At 46.2% G+C, this 25,819-nt stretch overlaps 1 protein-coding gene across 5 annotated transcripts in view; it reads left to right on the forward strand.

Annotated features, from left to right (window-relative positions):
* The window catches only part of NCKAP5L (NCK associated protein 5 like), a 534,672-nt gene that overhangs the window by 60,396 nt on the left and 448,457 nt on the right, over nt 1-25,819 (forward strand). For 2 of the 5 annotated variants that reach the window (XM_069653864.1, XM_069653863.1), the window contains exon 2: nt 448-612. The exons of 2 other annotated variants lie outside the window; for them this stretch is intronic. In XM_069653864.1, coding sequence (XP_069509965.1) covers nt 586-612 — 27 coding nt within the window. In that variant the 5' untranslated portion in view covers nt 448-585. The remainder of the gene's footprint in view (nt 1-447; nt 613-25,819) is intronic. One more of the 5 variants, XM_069653866.1, reaches the window with a different exon arrangement.

A 25,819-nucleotide genomic window follows, 5' to 3' on the forward strand; every position in this document is an offset into this window, starting at 1 on the left:
CAGTAGGCATGGGGAGACTATGTTAATATTGACTCTATATGAATGATGGAGTTTCTCAGTTGACCATGCTTTTCTCATGTGCTGCTTCAGTCTGAGAGACTCGCAGCATATTTGCAGACTGCTCTCGTTTCCATGACACTTTTTGGGTGTTTCCTGGCAAGTGAAATGCTTTTTCCAAGTCCACTTGCCATTGCAATTCTGCACTTTGGACGAGCACTGTTTGTCGATTGAGACCCACCCCATGTCCAACGTTTTGTAGCACTAATACAGCCCTTGTGTGCTGTAGAGCAGGGAGGGGTGGTCTCAGCGGATTATTCTGACATGCTGATGACATTATTGAACATATTTTATATATATATTTTCAAATATTCTTATCACGTCTCTTCAGTTCGAAAAAGTCATGTTGCAACTTTATCACTTTTTTACATTCACATTTTTTTTTTTTAGGTCTACAACCACCACAGACACAGCAATCTGGTGATCAATAAACCAATATGACTATCCCACCCTTTCAATCTCTTGGTTGCTGGGACAAACACAGAATGGACTAACAAGGTGAAGCTATCAACTTCCAAAGGTTCATGCATGCAAATCACGTCAGCCTCTTTCAAGGTGAACCACCTTATTTTTTTTCTTTTTTTCTTTTCTTTTTTCAAATATCAATTCAGATGTTTTTTTAAGCCAGCGCTCAAGTTGACGTATTTCTTACTTGTGTTATCAATCTATTCAGAAAGAACTTTAGGATAGCTGCAGTTCCTGGTTTACTGAGGCTCTGCCCCAGCCTCTTTATCAAACCTAAGACAATGTGTTCTATACCAGAATAATTGCGCTTCTAATTAAGATGAAGTACTTTATTAGTACAGTTTAAACATAAGGTTGTTAGTACATATAAATAAACCACAAATGTTGAATACAAAGCTAAATGAAATGATACAGAAATTGGTATTAAATCAGATCCAGTTCAAAACTGTATAGTTTCCTTGGTTCGAAACATGAATGTCTTGGTCAAAATCTGATTAAGCTTTATAGTAAACATAAAGTGTTAAATTTCAAATGTGCCTTAACCAACACCTGTTTCGACCTTTTGAGGTCCTTATTGAGGCTTGAAAATGAGCTTGCAACAAATGTATTCATTGGTTTCCTAAACAAATTGTCAGCACAACGCCATTCAAAATCATGTTTGCACATACATTTAACAAAATTGACAAAAAATCAAAATAATAGTCATATATGAAGGAATAATATAGACCAGAAGAGAGAAGGTATGGGAGGGTTGAGACAGACATCAGGGAAAAATACACTGGGTAGAAAGATAAATATCGAAAAGATGATTAGTCAATTGAAACGACTGACCTAATGTTATCATGTTACTGTACAGAATGATAGGGTGACATCAAAACCTCAGTGTCACGTGTATTGTTCTCGTTCATGAGAGTAGCTATGTATCCATACTCCCAAGTGAGTCATGCAAATGATGTGTAAATGAGTGCAGTAGCATGCTCAATATTGGTAATTGGTTGGTCCATTGGGAAATTGTGCACTCCCCTTATTTCGTTAACCATTTGTTCTAGTGTGAAGATGATCTAGTGGTCAGTAGATGTGTCGCTCACCCTGAAACGTCATGTATCTGATGCTTGAGATAGTAGGTACCAGAACTGACGCTGTCTTCAACTACTAGGTATATGGGGTATACAAATACATACCCTTTGTTAAAAAATATATATCATGTGGATCTCAATAATTCTCTATAGTTGTATTACACATAATCGGTGCTCACCACAAATAATGACTGAGAAGTCCAATGTGGGTTGTTTGGTCTTGTGCTACTTGGATTGGCTTCTGCGTAGATGATGGGTCTGCAAATGAATAGGATAGAACAGAATGTCCTTTTGAGCTCTATTGTATTAGCTAGTGGTTTATTAAATATAAGGTACTGTTGGTTTGCTGGGTTCATACCTATTTCTGGAGCTCCTCTTGTATTACAAAGATGTCCTGCTAGGATTCATCCTGTTCCCGTGTGGCATGCTGCATGTGTCTAGCTCGCGGATGCCATTTTGTTTATTAATGATGCTGCAGCAGTGACATCACACGTACGCGTCGGTCATCCCCAATGCTGCTGTTAATATACTATGGTGGATTATGGCCACTATGGTTTATACATAAACTGTTGTACCTCCATTAAATGGCTCTTTCTCTGCTTGACAAGTTAATGTATGTATAATAAATCCCTCTTCGTATAATTGAACTAAGTATGCACTTGTCATTATTTGTGTTTGCCAAAAAATATATGTGGGGAGCACGATACGTGAACTACGTATTCATATAAGAGAACATATATCAAGTCTCAGCAACCAAGATATGAGACTACGGCTGTGCAATCACTAGCAAGTGATGCATCAATTAGCAGACCAGGCCAACGTACGTTTTATTGGACTGCAGAGCGCAAAATGGGGCTGTCGAAAGGACGACCAAAAATTGCTCCTCGGCCAGCATGAATCCATGATTTGCCCGTTGCGTTGTACCACTGTAGGTCTCAGTAGAGAACATTAAATGCATGTGTTTCTGTACTAATTAATTCATTTCAGTGTTTTGTATTGAAAATTCCTAGTCAAACCTTTTTTTGTTGATGGGATGATTAACTTCAGCCTAGCTCAATTCGAATGTTACAAAGTAAATTGTAAACTATGCAAAAGATTTGATAACATGTTGTGAAACTTTGAAGAAGAACTCAATAGTAAGTCAGTGGAAACTCATGCTGTGTAAGATTTATTTGACATATTTTGTATGTTAATGCTCAATATTTAGCAATTTGCACAAGTACTTTAGCAAGCAGATGTAATTATCAAGGAACACATATATGTGATATATCAATTGTAAGATACATGTCCAGGACATTTTGGCATATGATATGTAGGAGACTAGTTATACACCCAGACCACCAAACAACACTAGTTGCTACATGCTAGCTTAGGACACGATATACATTTTCTTTATTTATGCATAGACAACACCAGGATCAACATTTGACACCAGTATACATTGATAATATGGAGCTATCAGTTTATTTGAATATAGCATATTATCCACACAATTATACCAAGAGGATACACAGGCCGCGTTATGGTTAAGTTGCTAAACTCCTAGGGAGAGCACTTTTTCGGCGGCTTACAACTTCGCTCCCCCTGGACCACTCCTCACCAAACTTTGCCAAGTTGGGTGAGGTTTCGTGCGGGGGGGGGGGATAGGCTGTGTCAAAGTTATAGGGTGGTCCCAACTTTTTTTTCTTCCCATAGACCGAATGGGGAAAAGCTGCAGCCCGAACGGCTGGACGGATTTTCATGAAATTTGCGGCAGGAGCGGGGGCTTGAAAAGCATGCTTTTGTGTGTTTGGTGGAAATCCGACCATTAATTTATTTGCAAAATACTGAAATGTATGTCCCCAAAAAACTTGAGATAATTTTGGACTGCTGCGTGGACCCATTTCCCTGTTCGCTACGCTCACCGAAGTGTCATTGGCCAGCGGCACGCCGTGCTGTCAGCGAACAGTGGACGCGGCCGGTGGTTGGCTGGAGGGAAGCGTGCTCTGCGTCAAAGGTTTTGGGAAACGCTACCATGGTGTATCGGAGGACAGTGGGGCGGTGGAAGGGTCTGGAAAATGTACTAAACACCATGTGTTGGTGGCAAGAAGGGAGGGAACGGGTTGGGGAGTGAGAAGTGGTTCATTTGACATATGTAGGTAGGTGGAAGAAGACGGAGGAGTGCCTGCAGTTTTCACGCGTACTGCGTCAAGTCACAGATAGCTAGACAGGCAAGTAGATTGTGTGGTGATTGGAGGTAGGTGTCGTAACTGCCCGATAGCTTCTGCTTCAACCTCTTTCCGTGGTGAGTGGTGGTAGATCAATTTTAGAAGGGGAATGAATTGCCCATGACATAGGTTGGATGGGAGCGTGGGTGGCTGTGGTATGCCGATGGAATGCAGTAGTTGGGCACATGGTGACATGCATGGGTGCAGGAAGTTGCGTTGGGTCAGTGGAAGGATTAGACTATTGGGTGCATGGGCAAAGGCCGTACACCTTGGGGCATGCACTGAAGAGCGTAGGGCTTTAGGATACCCACCGCAGTAACGCAAGTGTGGGTGTACATCGGGTACAGGGTGGTGCTTGCATAATGCGGTGTGTGGACATTGGTTGCAGTAGGCCAGTGTTGCGAACCGATTGTGGGTAGTTTGGCAGTGACAAAATACTTTGTGAATGGAAGTGGGGACGGCCATAGTATGTGCATGAATGTGCACAGGGATGCAGGAGAGTGATTTCTTTCTACATTATCGTAATTGGTGCAATTTGTTGCTGCATAGTTGCGTGGCGGTACTTAGGTTGGGTAGGAGTGCTGGTGGTAGTGCGATGTATGTGGATAGTCGAAGTTGGTGACATGGTGAAATGGATGGTGCCATTATGTAGCAGTGAGAGTGTTGAGGGCCTAGATTGGTGGGCGCATGGCCGAAGACCGTAGGCCATGCACTCAAGAGGCTAGGACTTTAGGACACACACAGCAGTAATGCATTTTGGATTCTGCAGCAGTTAGAGGGCGGTGACCTGTAAAGAATGGGTGTGGAGCACATTTCAGAGGCAGTAGAGCAGGAGAAGTGAGCTGCCATGCGTGCCTGTTTTGTTTCGCAGGTGATGACACTGTTACAAGATGGTAAAGTTTTTGATGTGTACTTGACGATGGTGCGGTGAACAGTTATGCAGTGTGGGCACTGGGTGCTGGGTTTACATACTGTCAGTATGGAAGAGGATATAGTAGAAGTGCACCTTAAATGTGCTTGGTTAGTATGCTGCGTGTTGATTTGTTGAAGGAGGGCCAATGTTGTGGAAAGGTTGTGGGTAGTTTGGTAGTGACACAATACTTTGTGAATGGGTGTGGGTAGGGGTGGTGGAGGCTGTGGTATGTTTGTGGATTCTCCTGATAGCGACCTGTTTTCGTGAATGTGTGCAATGCAGAGGTTCAGTATGTGATTGGTGGATGCGTGTGCAGGTTGGGTAGGAGTGCTGGTGGCAGTGGTGTGTATGTGGATTGGCGTAGTTGGTGATATGGTCATATGCATGGTGGCATTAAGTTACAGTGCCTGTGTTCAAGGCATAGCCTATTGGGTGCATGGCAGAAGGCCATAGGCTATGGATTGAAGAGCATAGGACTTGAGGAAACCCACTCCACTAATGCAATTTTTACTGTGTATCTGGTAGAGGGTGGTGACCTGTAAAGAATGGTTGTGGAGTACATTTCAGATGCCATGGAGCAGCAGAAGTGAGCTGGCAGGTGTGTATGTTTGGATCCGCAGGTGAGGTCGCTGGTCGAACATGGCAAAGTTTTGGATAGGTGATTGGAGATGGTGCATTGAAAAGTCGTGCTGTGTGTGCATGCTGGCAGTATGGCTGAGGGTATGGTTGAAGTGTAGCTTGTATGGGTTGTTTACTATGCTGTGTGCAGATTTGTTGAATTAGGGCCAATGTTGTGAAAATGTTGTGGTTAGGTTGGTAGTGGCGCAATACTTTGTGAATGGCAGTGGGTAGGGGTGATGGAGGCTGTGGTATGTTTGTGGATGCTGCTAATTGCGAACTGTTTTCGTGAATGGGTATTTTATGGTGTGAGGGAGTTGGGTTGAAGTGCTGCTACGTATGTTACGTCTGTGCAGAATGTTAGCTGCCCACATGGTTGCATACATGGATTCATAATGTTGTGCTGGGTGTGAACAAGCGTGGACTGTTGTGTACATGGCAAAAGGTGTGCTGGATGCGCCACAGGATCATAGTGGATGCTGAAATAGAGCATCCTGTAGGAAAAGGTTGTGGTGGAGGGGCTTTGGAAGCAAAGGGAACATGCTCTCATAGTGTTTAACACAAAATATGGAGTTATGTACAGAAATGATGGTGTGCAATGCTGAGGTTCAGTATGTGATTGGTGCAGGCATTTTTTACATTTTATATTTGCCAATATGTGCCACTAAGGGAGTGTTGGAAAAATCGAGTGCAAAGGGAAGAAGTATTTGCTTTACTGGGGCGTGGCCCTAGCTATAGCTGGGAAAGTGCACATGCCACATCATGGCCTTCTGCGCATGGAGCCTTTGCAAATGGAACTGTGGGTATTCTACTATGAGGATTCGAGGGTGTGGTTCACCGGAAGGGGCAGTGACATATTTATCCAAAGTTCGATGCAGTGAGGTTGGCAGAGATGGACAGACGGTGAGTGCTTTTAGTCGGTGATACCTTGGTGCACGATCTGCACAGGTATGCCGTGGAAAGAGGGTCGATACTGACTTTCAGTTGGAAGGAGTGCAGGCTTTTTGGGCCACAGTTTGAGTGGGGTTTCGGATGCATGGATCTCCTTTGCAAATGTGTGGCCTCTGTTGGTACTGTAGATGTGGTGGTCGTGGATTTTGCAGGACTACATTTGGGGCACATGTCGTGCTCCCGTTTGCTCGCTTACTTAAAGAAGTTGATGACAGCTGTGATGCAGATATTTCCTACTGCAAATGTGATTTTCTCATGGATGACACCAAGAGGACAATGGGAGCATGCCGGTGTAATTTGTCCACAGCCAGAGCTTGGTAAATGTTGGATAAACCGAAGGCATGTGCAACTTTATGTGCAGTGCTGGGATGTTCTGCACTGACTATGAAAGCATTAATAACCAGCAAGATTTCCAGTGGTTTCAAGGAAATGGCATTTTTTTTACCTCCTTTGGCAATGCTGTTGTGGTTAGCCACTCTGCACGAAGCGTTGCAGAGAATTCTGTCGAAATGTAAGATAAGCTTTCATCTTCAGTCGAGAAAAAAGTCAGGAGAATCAAACGGACAGTGAGCAAAAGAGAGAAAAGCAAGAAAAAAGAAATGTATGAATGCACGTACATAACAAAAACACGACAAAAAGAAATAAAAATGTGTTTTCAGAGACAATCCTAAAGACACAATCCCCACTCGTTTCACACACCGCACCCCAAACAACCCTTCAACCCTTCCCCCCTCCAGATTCTAGCACGGTAAAGCCGCAGATTCTGAGGGACTTTGAGGATTAGACGTGGCACATCCGGCTCATTTTAGGATGGCAGCTATGGCATTGGCTCTGTGGAGGCTAAGCTTTTGGGCAATGTGGTTGCTGGTTGTGGTGTGTACACAAACACTGTGACAGAAGGTCTGTTTGTACCGATAAATGTAGGAGGTATGGTGAAAGTGTGCAAGGTAAGGGGCATGCATCCTGTTTGTATGCATGCACTGCACGCAGTTGCTTAAAGTTGCTAATACACATTCCCTGCTGCTTTTGTGGGATCACTTTTCCGACATTTGTAGTATATGCATTACAGTGGGAAGACCATATTGTGAAGTGTACAAGGTACATGGCAGGCATCATGTTGTTTTGAATGCAGTGTGTGCATCATATGATATGATGTGCTATGGTATTTTGTGCCATTTGTATCGCACCTACTTCCAAGTGTTTGAAGAAGTGCCGAGGAAAGGGAGGCGGAACGAAGGCCACACAGAGACATTGATTCCTCTAGGCCAGCTGACATTGAGTGTGCAATTGAATGGGAAAGGCGAGGGCAAAGTGCAGTACGTGGGAACAATAAAAAATAGAATACCATGCAACTACGGCAAGTGCAAGGATACTTGTAGACATGAAGTGGTGGCTGGACTGTTGGGTTATAGAAAACAGTCCCGAAGTGTGGGGGTGGGTAGAAAGCCAGTGCAGAGGTGTCGCATTGTAGGGAGGAAGGTGACCTGGGGCACAGATTATAGGGTGGGTAGGAAACCAGTGCACAATACTTTTTAGCCAGGAAGTGAGTAGGGGGAAAAAAAAGAAGCATGTGGAAAGGTTTTCAGGTGCTTTCAGACCCTACGATGCTTCTCCTCAAGGTCCAGGGAGACAGAGAGTGTCTTCCACAGGGAGGCCCCAGCAGAAGAAACAAATCTACCACCATCTGGTTGCGTGTAGAAGCAACTGACCCTGAGGGAGTACGAGGTGGATGAGGGAAGAGCTGGAGCAAGCAGATATTTAGGAAGTGAGAGTGCAAGGTATTGAGGTCCCAGGGACCAGAAGGCCTTCTACATAATGCACAGGGCTTTTATTTTATTGTTCGCAGCCACTGTGAGCTATTGCAGACATTTTAGTCCAGCAGAGATACGATCCCTGCCGTTCAGGCCAAGGACAAGTTGCGCACTCCTGTTATGGAAGAGTTGCTGAGGGTGCAGAGTGGAAGCTGGCAGATTTAAAAAGAGCCTGTGGCAACAGTGCAGCGTTCAAAGCACGACAGCCGTGCAGACACTGACCTTTTGGAAAGTGAATTTAGGTTGCTAAGATACATTTAGTGCCTTCTTTTTACGAGTTATGTAGTAGGTGTGTTAGTGGGGAACAATTTTCGTAGCATTGTCAGAAGGCAAGAAGAGCGTTCCTGTTTCGCTAATATAGTGTATAATCTGGGTAAATGAAAACGTTGCAAGCACATACCAATAAATTGACAGTTTATGGTAGGAGATGGGAGGAACATCAGTATGGTTTTTAAACACGTAGTGGACGCTTAGAGGCAGATATCGTGCGCAGAGGTACTTATAACAGAGTTGTGAACATACTTTGTGGTGATGGCTGCTTATGTGGATGATTGTGCATGTATAACTCCTGCAATGTTTCACTGAACTTTCCACTGGACGTGCTTTCCAAAGACAGCACACGTACAGGCTGATTTTGTAACGGTACATATGAAGTCTTGTGGAGAACTGACATTGTAAGATGCTGAAGTCTTGGAGGGCATTGGTGGATGCGTGTGTAAGTCCTTAGCAATACCTAATAAGGGCGTGGTGGGAAGAGGATAGTGGACTAGGGAGAAGGACTGTTCATGATTTACTGGGGCGCAGTCCGTAAGATACTTTGCAAGGCGCACGTGCTACATTCTGCGCTTTTGAACATGCTGGCCAATGGAAATGCGATTGTTGCAATTGTCCAATCAGGTGGTTGGAGTGTGCGTCACAGGAAAGGGTGGCCATATTTTGTTACATTACTCTGTGTAGTGAGGCTGGCAGAGATGGCGAGACGCACAGTTTTCATAGTGGGTGATCGCTTTGTGCTAGATCTGCTCCAATATGCCGTGGAAAGAAGCCTTAATGGCAATTTGAATTTGGATGACGTGGAGACTTTGTGGTGCGGTGTCACTGTTCGTAAATTCAACCATTTGCTTGCAGAATGTCGACGAGTGGCCACTTTAGGTACTGTACACGTTGTGGTACTGCACAATGGAGCATTGCTTCTGGGTTCCATAGCTTGTGCAAGTGTGTACCGTCAACTCAAAAAGACGATAAAAGAAGTGCAGCGCATTTTTGCCACTGCGAAGGTGCTTTTCTCATGTATACCACCAAGTCCAGTATATAACTATCCCAATGAATGTTGTCGGCAGCCAGAGGTGGGAAGGCGTCTTAACAACAGAAGCATGTGTAACCTTTTGCGTGCTGCTGGGATGTACTCCTGTGACAATGACAACATTGGTTATCGATATGTGCAACTTCTCAATGGAAATGGCAATTCATTGTCGCCCAGTGGCAATGTCATTTGGTTTTCCAATCTACAGGCTGCTCCAAAGACGCCATTGTAAGAATGTGAGGCGCAGTGCACCAGATAAAAACAGTTATTACAGTGGAAGCTATTTTAAAAAAAGAAAACACTGCTTTTTTTTAAGAGCCACCACTACAAAGGACATCCCCCTACCCTGGTTGACATTTATTCCCTGACTCCTGCGCGCGCACCCCTGGAAAAGTCAGCGGACATAGCAATAGTTGCAGGGTTGTACGTGTAACATACGCCTCTTTTGCACAGGGCCACCTTATATTTGGGACTGTGGAGGACACAGGATTGCGCAATAAGCTTTGTGGGTGTGCAGTGCACGCACAGAGTGTGGTATACAGTATATTTGTCGACCTAAATGCAGAGGGTGAGTTTATGGCTGTGTGATGTACTGTGTATGCTTTGTGGGTGAATTGCACATACATTACTGGACAGTGAATGGAAAACCGCCGGTGGGAGTTGTGTGGAGTGTATCATGTGGGTTTGTACGTACATGGAGCACCTACAATGAAGTGATTGCTTTTGGTTTGTCTGTGTGAGACTTTGGTGATGCTCAATGACAACGATATTATTGTTGTTGATTGTGGAGGGACAAATGAACACCATTTAACATGATTTTCAGTGCTGTTTGTGCTAAGGGAGGCAGTAGGCCAGGTAATGCTTCTGTTTCCGGTCTCCTGCACAATTGTGTATCCCGTTATGCAGACACCCATGTAGGCAGGTTCGTTTTTATTTAATCTGGAAATGGAGAAAGTACGGTACATTGTGAAGAAGTGTATTTGTGTCTTTTTACAACTTGTGCCGTTGTCGTACTGTACAAATGGGAATCTATTGTTTCACAGCACAAAGTTTTCCCCACAAATAGCGTTCCTGTTTATATTGCTGCATTTCCGAATTCTGCACGCTCCTCACACATTGCCTTGCTGCCCTTTTTGGAAGTATAGGAATTATTTTTGTGCTTGCTGTTGCGCACTTGCGCTCTTGAAAACGCACTGCAACGCGCACAAGCATCTGTTTCAACAGCCACCCATTTCTACCTTTTTCCACTGCAGTGTTTTCCACAGTTACCATGGTTCCTTCAAATTAGCATACATTTGTGTTGAGGGTATACAATGCGTGTTGCACTGCCTCCCTTCATTGCCACTTACATTGTGACACTGAAAAGAGCTTTATATCATAATTGGCCATAAAAAAATATTGCTAAAGGAACGTTCTGGTGAAGGTGCGTTACTACAAACATAGCATCATTTCAAAATACACTATGCTAAAGCAACATTATGTTTACAGTGCCCTAATAAAAATCTATGAAATTCACTAATAAAAAACGTTAAAGGGATGTTATGGTTAAGTTGCACTAGCAAAAACCTATGAAATTCAATGGAAAAACGTTCTTACAGGGACGTTCTGCTTACAGGTCAAACCGAAACACCCCACAAATTTGCAAGTTATGGTAAGCTAAGCAACCATAACTCTCACCAGCACTGTGCTCTGCTAAGACTAACACCCATGACATCAAAGATGACATCACAAATGTCAGTAATCCCTGTGGGGAAGGGAAAGGGTTGTTGTCAATTGCCTGACTCTGCATGACCCTTGTGTTGGGACATGTCAGGTAAACGACTTTGGTATTAGTCTTTTGGGTGTAAGAAAGTGTTTGTGTTGGAAAGGGGGGTGGGGTAGAATTCATGAATATCTTGCTGAGCTGAGCAGGATGGGAAAAAGGTGTTATAAGAAATTATATCCCTCGTGCTAGGGGGTGGGTTTGGTAGGGTTTGTGAAAAGTATATGGGGGATTGAGGGGCTGGTAGTGTTTTGTCAAGTAGACTGGGAGTTCGGGAAATAATAATCAGAGTGACGGAGAAGAATGATTAGGAGTACTTGGACAAGTAACAGGAAGACAGGGATTCTGGAAGATGTAGTTTACAGGGTTTGAGTTCTGAATATGTTTACCACATGCAGAGGGATTGTTGGGTTTGGGTAAGGGCGACTCGTTGGGCGGAAGGGAGGTAGATTTGGAGCAACATTCAAAAGCTTCAGGGACTAAGTCCTCCTCTCCTTCTTCGTGGTATGATACTGTGCCTCGCCTGGGAGATTCCCCCTTAGGATAACCCCGGGCGCCCCTAACCAGGTGATCCTCCCTTGCTCGTCCACCCCCAGGGTTGGGATCATAGAGCGCCAGCCCTTCCCTGGCCACCTGAATAAGGAATTCTGAAGGTCTACTTGGGAGAATACCGTCCGGTTTCTCACAAGACGCATCTCTCGCTGGGTGAAGAGCCCATTACCTTCACCACACAGCGCACGGCCTGTGGACGCAGATCACAGTCCAAAATCACATAAACCTTTTGGAGCTGCTAGCAATTCTCAAAGCCATATAAGCTATTCAAGTCTATCAGGTCAAACACTACAAGTCCTCACAGACAGTAACACTGCCATGTTTTACATAAACAAGCAGGGAGGCACACACTCTCCAAGCCAGCCCAAAACATTTGGAAGTGGGCACTCAAGCAGAACATGTTCCTAGTGTGGCAACACGTTCCAGGGGAACTCGATTCTCTAGCAGACTCACTAAGCAGAGATCCTCTACCCAAAGAGCATGAGTGTCGGCTCAGCACAAACATTTCAGACTATATATTCTTCCCTCTGCGGGCTATCCTCCGTTTGACTTGTTCACCACAAGCCGAAACACAAAATGCCCAGACTTCCAGGTTTTACCAAACCAGATCCAAGAGGAACGCACTGTGGATGAGCTGGTCAGGGAAAGTTGCTTACGCTTTTCCCCTAACACCACTCCTGAGCAGGATAGTGAGCAAGACGCACCAGAAACCAGTAACTCCTATCCCGGTTGCTCCTATGTGGGCGAGACAACCTTGGTTTCTGCATCTGCGCAAACTGACGATGTGCAATCCAATCAAACTCCTGTGCCCCTTCAACATGCTCACCCAACACTGGGGGGACAGCGGTACACCCACATACTCAATCTATGAACTTGGCAGCTTGGCTCCTGAGGTCCTAGAGTTTGGTCATTTCAAACTACCTCAAGGGTGTATGGAAATCCTCAAAGAGGCATGTAAACCAAATGCCAGACACTCTCACTTGAACAAATAAAAAACATTTGTAATATGGTGGCAGTCAAAAAATATAAACCCTATTGAATGTACTCCATCACACATTCTTCATTACATGCTCCACTTACTAGACTCTGGCCTAGTATTCAATTCCATCAAAGTTCACCTGGCGCCTCTATCGCGTACATCACTTCTCACAGCTATGTGTCCTGGTGGAAAGTTCCTGTTCATAAGGCTTTCATGGAAGGAGTAAAGAGACTTCAACCTCCCATTTCCGACCCGCCTCGAGGTTGGGATCTGAATGTTGTACTCTCGAAGCTCATGGGTCCACGCTTTGAGCCTATGCACAAATCCAGCCTTAAACACCTAGCATACAAGACATCTTTCCTAGTAGCCATCACCTCAATAAGACGGGTTAGCAAGCTGCAAGCATTGTCACTACAAGACCCTTTCTTTGTTACCCACAAGGACAAGGTGGTACTTGGAACACAGCCTAGGGTTTCATGTAAATTAAATTCCATGTTAACCAGTCCATTGAGCTACCCACTTTTTTCAAAATCCATCCAACTCAGCTGAGAGAAACCTTCATACATTGGATGTAAGGAGGGCAGTTTTGTACTATGTAAAGAAAACAAAACCGAAAAGGAAAAAGGATCAACGGTTTGTCTCCATAGCACCCGGCAGGGAGGGTGATCAGTTAGGCAGAAACCTGTGTAGTTCCCTTAGGGACCACTGCAAGAGATTTAAGACTACAGGTGTTTGGCAGTAATCCCACTTGGTAGCAGTCTGTACCACACAGATTCACTTGGTAACTGTGGCTGAGCAGTCAGACTTCCCTCAAGAAGAGTTAGGCAGTATGCAGAGTATACACAATAGGTACAGAGACACAGTAGCACAAACAAACACTGACCAGAGCTTTGGTGTAAAAGTATATAATTATTTATTTAAAAACACACTTGTGATTTACACTAGCAAAAACGAGGTAAGTAAATTCAACACACAGTCACTATCATATATATATATATACAACCCTATTCACTTATAAGACAAGTCTTGGTGAGAAACACCACTTATTTTCAGACAGAGGTGAGCGCTTAACATAAGATGACACTCTAATAAGTTGTAAAGAAAGGGAGGGAATAAGGCAGAGTTAAAGAAGCATACAAGTTTCAATACTTTTCCAAAGATCCACAGTAAGGCAGGATAGGCAGAGTTCTACTGGAGAGCAAGGAAGTCAATTGGAAGGCCCACTCTTGGAGAGAGCAAGCAGAAGGGGTCCAGGTTCACCAAGGGGTTATGCCCAAAGAGTCTTTGTAGATAGTTCGCACAAAAAGGATGAAATGAAAGTCAGGAAACGTTAGCTAGGTTGCCCCAGGCCAGCCCAGGTTAGAAAGTCGAGGCTTTACTGTCACCCCGAACAATCTGTTGCAAGGGAAGCCAGGCGGGACACAGTACCTTAAGTGTGAAGGAAGCTCCAGCGGGGACAGTTGTTCCTGGCAGCAGGTGCAAGTCGGTGTTTCGTCCAGAGGAAGAAGAGGTCTCGCCGTGGAGGAAAGATGAAGGTCATTGCACTGCCAGGGAAGAAACCAACCGCAGAGTTCTCCAGTTAAAAGGCACTACCCTTCTCTTCACGGTAGTGGTAAACCGTGGTATTCCGGTTGCCGGGGTGCTTGGCACAGGCAAGGCGGCCACGAGATGCTCCAGGGAGGTGAAAAGAAGGTAAAACTGGTTATCCCCACCGGTCAAAGGAAGAAGACTCTCCGGACTGGAGATCTCCTCTGTCGTCGGGAAAAGTGGTGAGACGGTTCAGCAGGGCTCCCCCGGTGGTGTCGTTGTTGCAGGTCGGCTCAGCTTCCCCTCCTCGGATTCTTAGGTCCTGTGGCGACTTCTGAAGTTCCAGTCCCCAAAGCCCTGCTTTTATGCAGCACACCCCCATTCACTCAGCCTAGCTGTCAATCAAACCTGCTAAGTGGCAGCCTGGGGCCACATAGAGGCAGAAATCGGCCCCCAGGGAGGGCTGTATGAGATGCCCCCGCCTCCATTTTGGGTGCTTCCCAGCCCCCATCAAAACCCCATTTCTATTTTCAATTATTATTTTCTTTGCCCCAAGGGGGGGCAAAACGTACTGCCCCATGCTTTGGGGGGGGCTATGGCAACAATTCTGGTGCCCCCCCACCCCAAATGGATGGAGGGGCATCTCATGTAGCTCTCCCTGGGGGTAGATGCCCCATCCACTTGGGGTGGGTGGGAGAGCCCTTTCATGCCACCCCACTTTCTAGTGGTCCCCAACCCCCCACCCCGCAAAACAAAACTTTGTTTTGCCCCTTCCCTAGGGGCAGATGGCACATGAGTGTGCCCATCTGCCCCCAGGAGGGCAAAATGTATTGCCCCAGGCTTGGGGGGGTGCTCTGCCAAGATTTCCGGTGGCCTCTCTACCCCCCCCGCCCCCGTCCCAATGGATGTGCAAACAAATCCTTGTGGCTAGCGGCCCCCCACCCAAATCTCCTTTTTATTTATGTTTTTTATTTTGTGTGCCCCCATACCTGGGGGCAGATGATCACCCATCTGCCCCCAGGGGTACCAATACATGTGGCCCCATGGCTTGGGGGCCGGGGGAGAGGGCTACTTGCATAGTAAAGCAGCCCAGTCCCCCACCCCTCCCCACGTACGGAGAGAAAGGTGGAAAGGGTTCGTACAAAACGGAGTGCCAAAAAGGGCGAGCTATCTCGTCCTTGGCACTGCGTACGTAATGTCAAGGCCGAATTAGCTCGTCCTTGGCACTAAAGAGGTTAAGAAGAGGTACAACAGTATGTATAAAGAGTGCTCGGCCATAATCCACCATATTGGATGTAAAGGCATCATTGTTGATAAACAACATGACGGATGTGACGTCACGCGTCGCTTATGTGTGATATCACACAGCATAATTAATAAACAAAATGGCATCCGCGAGCTCGGCATGCCACAAGGGAACAGGATGAATCCCAACAGTACATCCTTGTAATACAAGAGGCGCTCCAGAAATGGGTAAGAACCCTGTAAACCAACAGTGCCTTATATTTAATAAACCACTAGCTAATGAAATGGAGCTTAACAAGACATTTGGTTCTATCCTATTCAATTGCAGGCCCATCTCGTATACAGAATCCTATCAGCCAACATTGGACTTCTCATTCATTATTTGTGGTGAGCACCAATTGTGTGTAATATAACTATAGATAATTATTGATCCACATGATATATATTTTTTTACAAAGAGTACCCAAGTACCTATTTGTATAACCCATATACATAGTAGTTGGAGACGGCATCAGTGCTGGTACTTTAGGTGAGGCATGGTATCACAAGTATGACACTGACACAAAAGGTACAATGTGTAAAACCTTTTGTAAAGGTTTCTAGGTTTGGAAAAACTCCTACTTTGCCCTACAGCTAGGATGGGAGTAGTCTCTACCATCAAATCATGCATAAAACGGCCCTAGTCGAGTCTGTCAAATCAAAATGGCCTAGACTAACAAAAACCTAATGCCTGCCCTATCTCTTGTACAAAAAGTATGTAAAGGAGAATATGTATGCAAAGGAAAATCAGTGTATGAATATAAAGAATAAATGTGGCTGAGTCAGCTCTCCTCCCCACGTTAGACAGCACAGAGTAAGGCGGTCCCTGTAGACGGAACGACGCACTCTGGCTCAGATTCTCAAAACAAAGGCAGTTCAAAACATGGACCGAGGCCTGCCTGGCCTTCCACTTTAAAGTCTCTCTTGCCAGCTTTCAAAACGCAGTTCAACAAAAAGTTCATGTAGGTCTCCCTCAGTCGGTCTCAGACCTTTCAAAGCACCACACTTGCAGGGGTTCCCTTCCCCACACGTCACATCCTTTAGGGGTTCCCTTCCCCTAACTTATTACACTTCCAGTCTCCCTCAGTCAGACTCTGACTTTTTCCTGATGTCATAGACTTTCAAATGTGTATCGCTTTTACTATAGACCTCCACAGGACCACTTCGACTTTTCCTCCAGCTCACACTCTTGTGTTATTTGCCCAAGTCTCTCCTGGTCTGAGTAGTTTGATGTTATAAGCACAAAAGTGCAACTTTCCCCTTTTTACTTCCCCCGGGTTAATTTTGATGAGTTTGCTTTTTATAGTTCATACACTTTATCAAACAAAAACCTTTCACTGAGACTTTTGAGTGGGCTACTTCTTTTCGCCGGACCACTCCGCTACTCAGTATCTCTGGTTTCACAGCCATCAGGAATTCAAAGTTTGTCACAGGTTGTTAAGGAGAATTCTCAGAAATATGCTAATTCCCTCCACCTTAGAGACCCCCAGCAACTTTGCTGGATTTTGAGGACTTGATTTTTTTTTTTTAACCTGGAGAGAGAGAGACAATTTTCCCACTTTCTCATGTATTTTAATGTGATTTTGTACACAGTGTTTCTTTTGGTTATGGAGTCTGACAAACGCCGTAGGTGTAATATTTGTGAAATACTTCTTAAACTGTTGGTATTGGACTCACCAATAAAGGCCTTTATCCCCCGACGCGTCCTGGTGCTTGATCTGGGATGACTACTAGAAGCCCCCCTGGGTCACCTCTCCCACTCACACGACAGTAATGGCCAGAAGGTGAGAAGTGCTCCAGGGAAACCCTCTGGGGAATAAAACCCTGTTGTCTCCGGGAGGACGTCGACCCTCGATGTTGTGACGAGTGATGCTTGATCATGAAGGGGTCCCAGAATATGGTGTCTAGTAGAAGAGTGGGAGAGGAAAGGAAGGAGTTAATTCAAAGGATGGTTAGGAACCAAATAGGTAAACAGGAGTGAGGACTAGAGCTATACCATCAATGGGACCCATGTGTCATGTGGTGTCTATCTTCTTGCGAGCAGTGGCTGGGGGAATGCCACTAGGGCAAGGAGAGACAGTAGGTAAATGCGGGAGGATTCACAAGGCTGAGAATTACTCCGAGAACGCGAGGTGCTAGGAGTACCTGGATGTGTGTGTCGTGCTGATGGCGCTGCCGAGAGGCAGGCGCAAGATCTGTTGAGGGACCTGTGATGTGGAAGCAGTAGCGGCCGCCGTGGATCCTGGGAGAAAGGAGGGGGTTGCGGAAGAGATCAGCCGGGTGCCAATGCTGGCCTTTAAGGGAAAGGGAAAGGAAAATAGGAAAAAGACTACAGATCCCAGAAAGTCCCACGGAACACCGCATCAGGGAGGGGGTCCACCGATGGGAAAAGAAAGGAAAATAAGGAAAGGGAATACCGGGTTTCCTTATTGTATCAGTCCCACCAGAACAGACACGAAGTACAGGGTTAACCCACAGCAGGGAGGAGGTGGGGAATCAGGGTCAGGTGTGACAAAACCGTTGCTGGGAAAACCCGGGGCTAATTAGGGGGGAGGAGCGGGGCATGGGTTAAAAGCAACTCCAAGAGACTCAGAGGAGGTCTTCTCTTGTAGGAACAGTGTGTGGCGATGGGCGCCGCACCCGATTGGAGTGAGACCAGCGGAGAGTACGAATGGGCTTACTAGGAAGAAGCGGAAAAACCCTCAGATTGATGCTGTACCTGGTCCGAGGCTCAAGACAGCATTCCAGAGAAGAAAAGCGGCAACCGGAGGAAAAGTATGACGAGGTATGAATTGTGGACAATTGCTATTTTTTTTTTTATTTCGTTTACCCGGCCGGCGAGCAGGTTGAGGGGTGAAAGCCTGTACACGCCAGGGAAATAAAAGACTATTTGGGACTTATCAAAGCATAATTGCTGAGTATGCAAGTAAAGCAAGTCGCAGCGCCAATGCCTGTGAGGTGAAAGGAACCGTCATCAGTTGTCTGAATTCAATGACCTGTGAATGTTAGTTGTGAAAATAAACCACTTTGAAAGAAAAACCTCATTTGTGGGATTTAAGAGGAACGCAAATCCCCATCAGCATGGAAGCCATGTTAAAAGCACTGGCTGAAGGCCAACAGCAGCTGCAACAGTTAGTGCAAGTACAAGGGCATGAAGCGCAAGCAGATCGACAGGCCCTACAACAGGCTCTGCAAGTGCAAACAGCAGCTCAGGAACAGGGCAGAGAAGCATTGAGGATTCTGGCTGAATCAGTGGCGACAGAACGAGCACATCCGGCCATTCTACCTACCGTACTTCAAAAATACCAGGCGGGGGATGACCCCAGTTATTTCTTTGTAAACTTTGAAAGAATAGCCCGAGCAGCACAATGGCCACAGGACTGATGTGCTTTCTTTTTGGCACCCCTGCTTACTGGAGTGATGCAGGGTGCCTATCAGGCAGCTAATCCCACTGGGGACACCCGATATGCGGACATCAAGAAAGCAGTGTTGGAAAGACTGGGGATGGATGAGGAGTCCTATAGGCTCCTGTTTCGAGAAACCAGACTCAAACCCGGCGAGAGCCCCAGGCAATTGTTCTACCGTGTTAAAGATTTAGTGGAGAAATGGCTACAACCCAGCACAGCCACGATTGGACAGATTAAGGAAAAGGTGATGTTGGAACAATTCATTGACGCCCTGCCTAGTCCCATCCAATGGTGGGTAAGGCAACATCACCACCTTACTCTGTCTGAAGCCATAGATGTGGCCACAGCCTATCAAAAAGCCAGAACACCCCGCACCTTCACGGCACTACCAGCGAGGCCCCACAATGAAACTCCTATCATGTTCAGCAATTACCGGGGAGCCACCCAGGAACCACGGAATAGACCAGACCCTAAGCCCACCAATGGAACCAGTGTCCTAAATGGACAGGCACCCCAATGCTTTGAATGTGGGGAATGGAGGCATATAGCCTGGTTCTGTGCCAGAAAAACCAAGACAGAACCAATGGACATTGGAACGTTACAAGCCCCAGGATATCAGAAGAAACTGCCCTATGTGATAGAGGTAATGGTGGATGGACATCCCCAACCAGCCATGATGGACAGCGGTAGCAGACACACGGCCATACAACCGCATGTGTGTGAGCAAGACCCGGGAAAGGTGAGAACCATTGACATAAAATGTGTACATGAGGATGTAAAAGGATAACCTACAAAAGACATTGTGTTAGGGCTACAGGGACACGAGATACCAGTTAAAGTAGCCATTATTCCCATCATCCCAGCCCCGGTACTAATATGGACATATATTCCAGAATTCGACAAATGGTTAAAGGAAGCTCCATTTGCCACCACAGAGATCGGGGTACCGGCAAGAAGGGTGAAAACCACAAAAAGCCAGAGAAGGAGTATGGAAAAGAACAGGGAAAAGGGAATGGATATTGCCCTCATAGACTGGCGAGTGGAGGACCATCTTCCCTCGTTCCGGACCATAGCCGGACTGGATGAAACCCTAAAAAGGGCCAGGGAGCAAGCACAGACAATGGGAGGGACCCCTGTTACCACTGCATACTTCAAGGAAAATCAAAGGCTAATATATAGAGTGACCCGAGGCTCGGACAACCAAGAGAGGGAGCAATTGCTGGTTCCCCAGTCATACCGGAAAAATCTGATTCAACTAGCACATGATTACACAACAGGGGGCCATTTAGCAGAAAACATGACAGTGAAAAGGGTGTTGCAGAATTTTTACTGGCCTGGAGTGTATGCGGAAATAGCCAGATATTGTCAGGAGTGTGCCATATGTCAAAAAACAAGTCCTCATACACCGGCTCGAGCACCTCTTCAAAGAATGCCACTGATTAAGGAGCCCTTCCAGAGAATAGGAATGGACATTGTATGGCCATTGGAGCCCACCAGTAGAGGGTTCCGGTTCCTCTTAGTGATTGTGGACTATGCCACTCGGTATCCTGAAGCTTTCCCTTTAAGAGGAATCTCAGCAAGACAGGTATGTGATGTGCTTATGCCGTTCTTTGCTCGAGTGGGAATACCCATGGAAATAGTAACGGACCAGGGGAGTAACTTCATGTCGGTGGTTATGAAGGAGGTGTGCAAAACCTTAGGAATTCAACACTTGAAAACCTCAGTGAACCATCCCCAAACGGATGGGCTGGTGGAACGATATAATAAAACTATTAAACAGATAAGAGCCACCAGTCCCACAGGGTTGGGACGGGATCGGGTTTTACCGTGGGTGTTGATGGTACTAAGAGGGACCCCGCAATCCTCAACCGGATACTCCCCTTTTGAATCGTTATTCGGAAGACAGCACAAATTCACACTGAGATTACTAAAAACACCTGGGAACAACAGGAGGAAACCTCACTCACAGACTAGGTTAATGAACTAAGAGAACATCTAGGTAAACTGAGAGATTTTGCTCATGAAAACCTGGGGAGGGCCCAAGAAAGACAAGAGAAGTATTATGATCAAGGGAGCCGACCTCGATCTTTTAATGTAGGGGATAAGGTGCTGGTTTTACTGCCTACACACACAAACAAAATGTTGGCCAGTGGAAGGGCCCTTATCAGATAACCAAAAACCTGGACCCGGTGAACTATGAGGTGTCAACAACCTGACCGGAAAAATAGATTTCAGAATTACCACATTAAATTGCTCAAGTTATGGAAAGAAGGAATACCGGGCGTATTATGTGCAACACTCTCAAACATGTCAGTCTCAGAGAAAATGGTCCCTAATAGCCGTAGTAGCCTGCAAGATGTGGAAATGGGCGAACAGTTGAGTAAGACCCAAAAGACCGAAATATTGGATACCTTGAAACCGTGGGCCGAGATTTTTTCAGGAATACCAGGATGAACACATATGGCTACACATTCAATACCACGGAAGGAGGAAAAAATGTACGTCTCGGGCCTTACAGAATTCCGGAGTCAAAATGTGGGGAAATAGCCAAAGAAATAGATAACATGCTCAAATTGGGGGCCATTGTGCCATCTAAAAGCGCATGGTGTTCACCCGTGGTGTTAGTACCTAAACCTGATGGTACTACCAGGTTCTGTATGGATTTTAGGCAGTTGAACGTTATATCCCAATATGAAGCCTATCCAATGCCCAGAATTGATGAACTGATAGAAAAGCTGGGGTCAGCAGCATTCCTGAGCACCCTGGATTTAACAAAAGGGTATTGGCAGATTCCCCTCAAACAAGCCGACCAAGAGAAAACAGCTTTTTCGACTCCTCAAGGCTTGTTTCAGTTCACGGTCTTACCCTTTGGGTTGCATGGAGCACCTGCTACATTCCAAGCCTTAATGGATAAAATCCTGAGACCGCACGAAGATTATGCGAACACCTGGCACATTTGACCCAAGTAATACAAGCATTAAAAGCGGCTGGTCTGCATATTAACCCCAAAAAGTCCAAACTGGCAGCACACACCACCAAATATCTGGGGTATGCAGTGGGAGGTGGGGTGATAACCCCACTGTTGGACAAAATTCAAGCCCTACAGAAGCTGTGGCCTCCTGTAACTAGAAAAGAAATACAAGCCTTCCTGGGATTTGTGCGGTATTACAGGAGATTCTTACCACACTTCTCTAACATAGCTGCACCCCTTACGGATGCGCTGAAAACAAACCGTCCCCTACAGTTCACCCTGGAGGCAGCGCAAGCTTTTCCGAAACTGATCGGGATGATTTCCACAAAACCTGTTCTCCATTGTCCTGATTTCTCGAAGGAATTCTATTTGCAGGCGGATGCCTAGGGATGTGTAATAGGAGCGGTGTTGTCACAGGGTACGCAGCAAACCTTTGTCCAATAGCCTTCATCAGTAGGAAATTACTTCCACACGAGATTCCGTACTCCACGCTGGAGAAAGAATGCCTGGCAATAAAGTGGGCGGTGGAGTCTCTCCGGTATTACCAACTGGGAAGACGGTGTACCATTTTTACCGATCATGCACCCCTGAAATGGTTAGCCACACAAAAAGACTCAAACCATAGAGTCCTGCGATGGTTGTTGATGCTACAGCCTTACCAATTTGTGATTGTTCATAAACCAGGAAAATATCAGATGGTGGCTGATTACCTGTCACGTGCCATGGACCTGCCCGAACGGCATGGGTCCTCAAGGGGTTTTGGGGGGGGAAGAGTATGTGATGTGGAAGCAGTAGCGGCCGCCCTGGATCCTGGGAGAAAGGAGGGGGTTGCGGAAGAGATCAGCCGGGTGGCAATGCTGGCCTTTAAGGCAAAGGAAAACGGGAAAAAGACTACAGATCCCAGAAAGTCCCACGGAATACCGCATCAGGGAGGGGGTCCACCGATGGGAAAAGAAAGGAAAATAAGGAAAGGGAATACCGGGTTTCCTTATCGTATCAGACCAACCAGAACAGACACGAAGTACAGGGTTAACCCACAGTGGGCGGAGCAGGGAGGAGGTGGGGAATCAGGGTCAGGTGTGACAAAACCGTTGCTGGGAACACCCGGGGCTGATTACAGGGGAGGAGCGGGGCAAGGGTTAAAAGCAACTCCAAGAGACTCAGAGGGGGTCTTCTCTTGCAGGAACAGTGCGTGGCGATGGGCGCCGCACCCGATTGGAGTGAGATCAGCAGAGAGTACGAGTGGGCTTACTAGGAAGAAGCGGAAAAACCACAGATTGACGCTGTACCTGGTCCGAGGCTCAAGACAGCATTCCAGAGAAGAAAAGCGGCAAACGGAGGAAAAGTATTACAAGGTTTGAATTGTGGACAATTGCTATTTTTTTTTATTTCGTTTGCCCGGCCGGCGAGCAGGTTGAGGGGTGAAAGCCTGTACACGCCAGGGAAATAAGACTATTTGGGACTTATCAAAGCATAACCGCTGAGTGTGCAAGTAAAGCAAGTCGCAGCGCCAATGCCTGCGAGGTAAAAGGAACCGTCGTCAGTTATCTGAATTCAATGACCTGTGAAGTGTTAGTTGTGAAAATAAACCACTTTGAAAGAAAAACCTTGTTTGTCTCCGGCTGACTACTTAACAGGTACCCAGTGGGGATTGGATGCTAAGAAGCCAGTGGACCGCTGGATTAAAATAAGTGAAAACAAAGTTAGAAATATGAGAAGAGATCTACAAGGATCCGCTATGGCCAGCCCAAATTACGCACCAGATAGTTTGTGTCTTGGAAGTGTCGGTGAAAATGGAGCGGGACACAGGGGGAAGCCTGAACCCGGAATAGAACAGGAGAAGACAGTGGCGCGGCTCGGAGAGTGTCGCGGAACTTGTACTTGACCGAAGGAAAGGTCTGGAAAGTAAGAGCCAGCAAGTTACAGGTAATTGAGTACCTTTGGTTGGTAAGACAGAACAGGGAGAGAAAGCGTAGATGCCGTACTTGCGTAGCGTTGGTCTGAAAGAGTAGCAATGCGTCTGCGCGTTGTGCAGGATGGGTGATATGCTGTTCTCTGCAGAGAGGGCGAAGCTTCCTTGCGCACCGAGCCCTGCAAGACTGGACTGCAGCAGTAAGCGTCCCTCGCCATCTTGAGAGGAAAGATGGACAAAATGCGATTCTGGGACCAACATTGCCACATGGACCACCGCTTCCTGAGGGACGTGACCGTAGGCGTCTTTTACATTGTGTCACACAGCACCTTCAGTGAAGGGGCACAGGGACTACGGTTTCCCAGAGCAGTAAAGTGAAATTGACTTTACTTACATTTGTAACTTTCTAGTCCCAGCACACACCATCTTAAAATAGGGTGCTGGAGGGGTTACCGAGTATCCCCTTTATCTTGCTTCTCATGTAACATTTTTTATGTTACCCTTTTCTCACTGAATGGCTGGTGTCAGTGGTTTCGTTTAAATACTGCGGTGTGCATTTACCGCGGACTGCGTTCGCAGCTGCAGTAAAGCACCCAAGGGTGCCATTTTTGTCAAAAGGGCCCCGGTATCCTTTTTTCGCCATTACTTTGTGGAAAGTTCCTTCTTGAGATTTATTCTGCCTGCCAAACCAGGTTTGGTCCCATTGTTCGCTTTGCCTTTGGCGGGATTCACAAGTGAAGCCCGCCTCTGGCTCCAGGGTGTCTGGGGTAGGCCGGAAGTGAGGGAGGTGCCCAAAACTCCCTGTGCTTAATCTCCTAGGAGACCCAAATGCACTCTGTGGTGATTGGCCGGCTGACTGTCCAGCAAGGACAGCCACTCTGCTGGGTGACTGACAGCTAGCTGGAATGAATGGGAGAGAACTGAATAAAAGGCAACGCTTTTGGCTTGGAAGGCAGAGTCGACCACTGGACGAAGGAACCAAAGAAGAACTTGAAGAGGACGACTGCAACTCCTGGACCGTTGGTTTGCCCGGTGAAGTCCTGCTGCTGTGCTGAAACTCCAAATTCGTATCGACAGAGAAGCCCCTGCAAGGACGACTTTTCTCTTTGAGTTGGTGGGACCAATCAACTCCAAAGTAAGCCACCTGGATATCCATCTCGGAGCTGGTTGAATTTCCACAGAGTTGATGCTGGAAGCCGTATAGCCAGGGAGAGGAACACCAGATTGTGTGCGTTGCTTTTAAGCTGGCCTAGAGCTTCAGGAAGATCCTCCGGACTCCCAGGAAGCAGGACTGACCGAGCCTGAGCCCCCTCAACAGAGTGCGGGACCCCAGAAGCAAGGAAAGTCCATCTCGACAGCCTGGAACCGCAGCGTTACTATTTGCGGTAGACGCAAGGAGCTGAAACACCAAACGGCCACTGAAAGGGAAGTTTGGCGGTTGCAAGTTTTGACCGTCCCAGTGCAGTGCAGGAGTCCCCCGACGTCCTCCCTCTTGTACCCGCGACTGAGGCCCAGGAACAGTGAGATCTGCAGAGCTGCACAGGAACAAGAGTCATCTGCTGCATCTTTTCTTCATTTTAAAGGTACTGTACAAAGTCTGAGAGAACTTACCTTACACTGTTCAGTTGCTTGCATCTTCTACTACTCACAAGTCTAATCAGCTTCATCCTATAGAAGACTTTTGCGCCTTGACTTTGTCTTAGCCTATTGAACTGAACGACTCTTCTTGGAGGATCTAAAAGTATTTGCCTGCTTAAGAATATTTGTGGTCTCTTGTATGTTCTAAATAACCTTTTCCTTTGACTTATTACTATATGATTCTAAATGCAACATTGATATATTAATGTCCCCAGCACCCTAACAATTGAAGTCACCTGAGGGTGTAGGTAGTGTCTGTGGGCCATCCCAAAAGGGTATCTACTGATTTAGAGATATTAAGAGTGTGTATTTCATGAAGTGTATTTGAATGTTACTTTTATATTGCTCCCTTCTGAAGAAGGCTTATTCTAACTGACTGATAAATA

This window comes from Ambystoma mexicanum, chromosome 3q (assembly GCF_040938575.1).
Source record: "Ambystoma mexicanum isolate Mex_15411 chromosome 3q, UKY_AmexF1_1, whole genome shotgun sequence".
Classification (NCBI taxonomy): Eukaryota; Metazoa; Chordata; class Amphibia; order Caudata; family Ambystomatidae; genus Ambystoma; species Ambystoma mexicanum.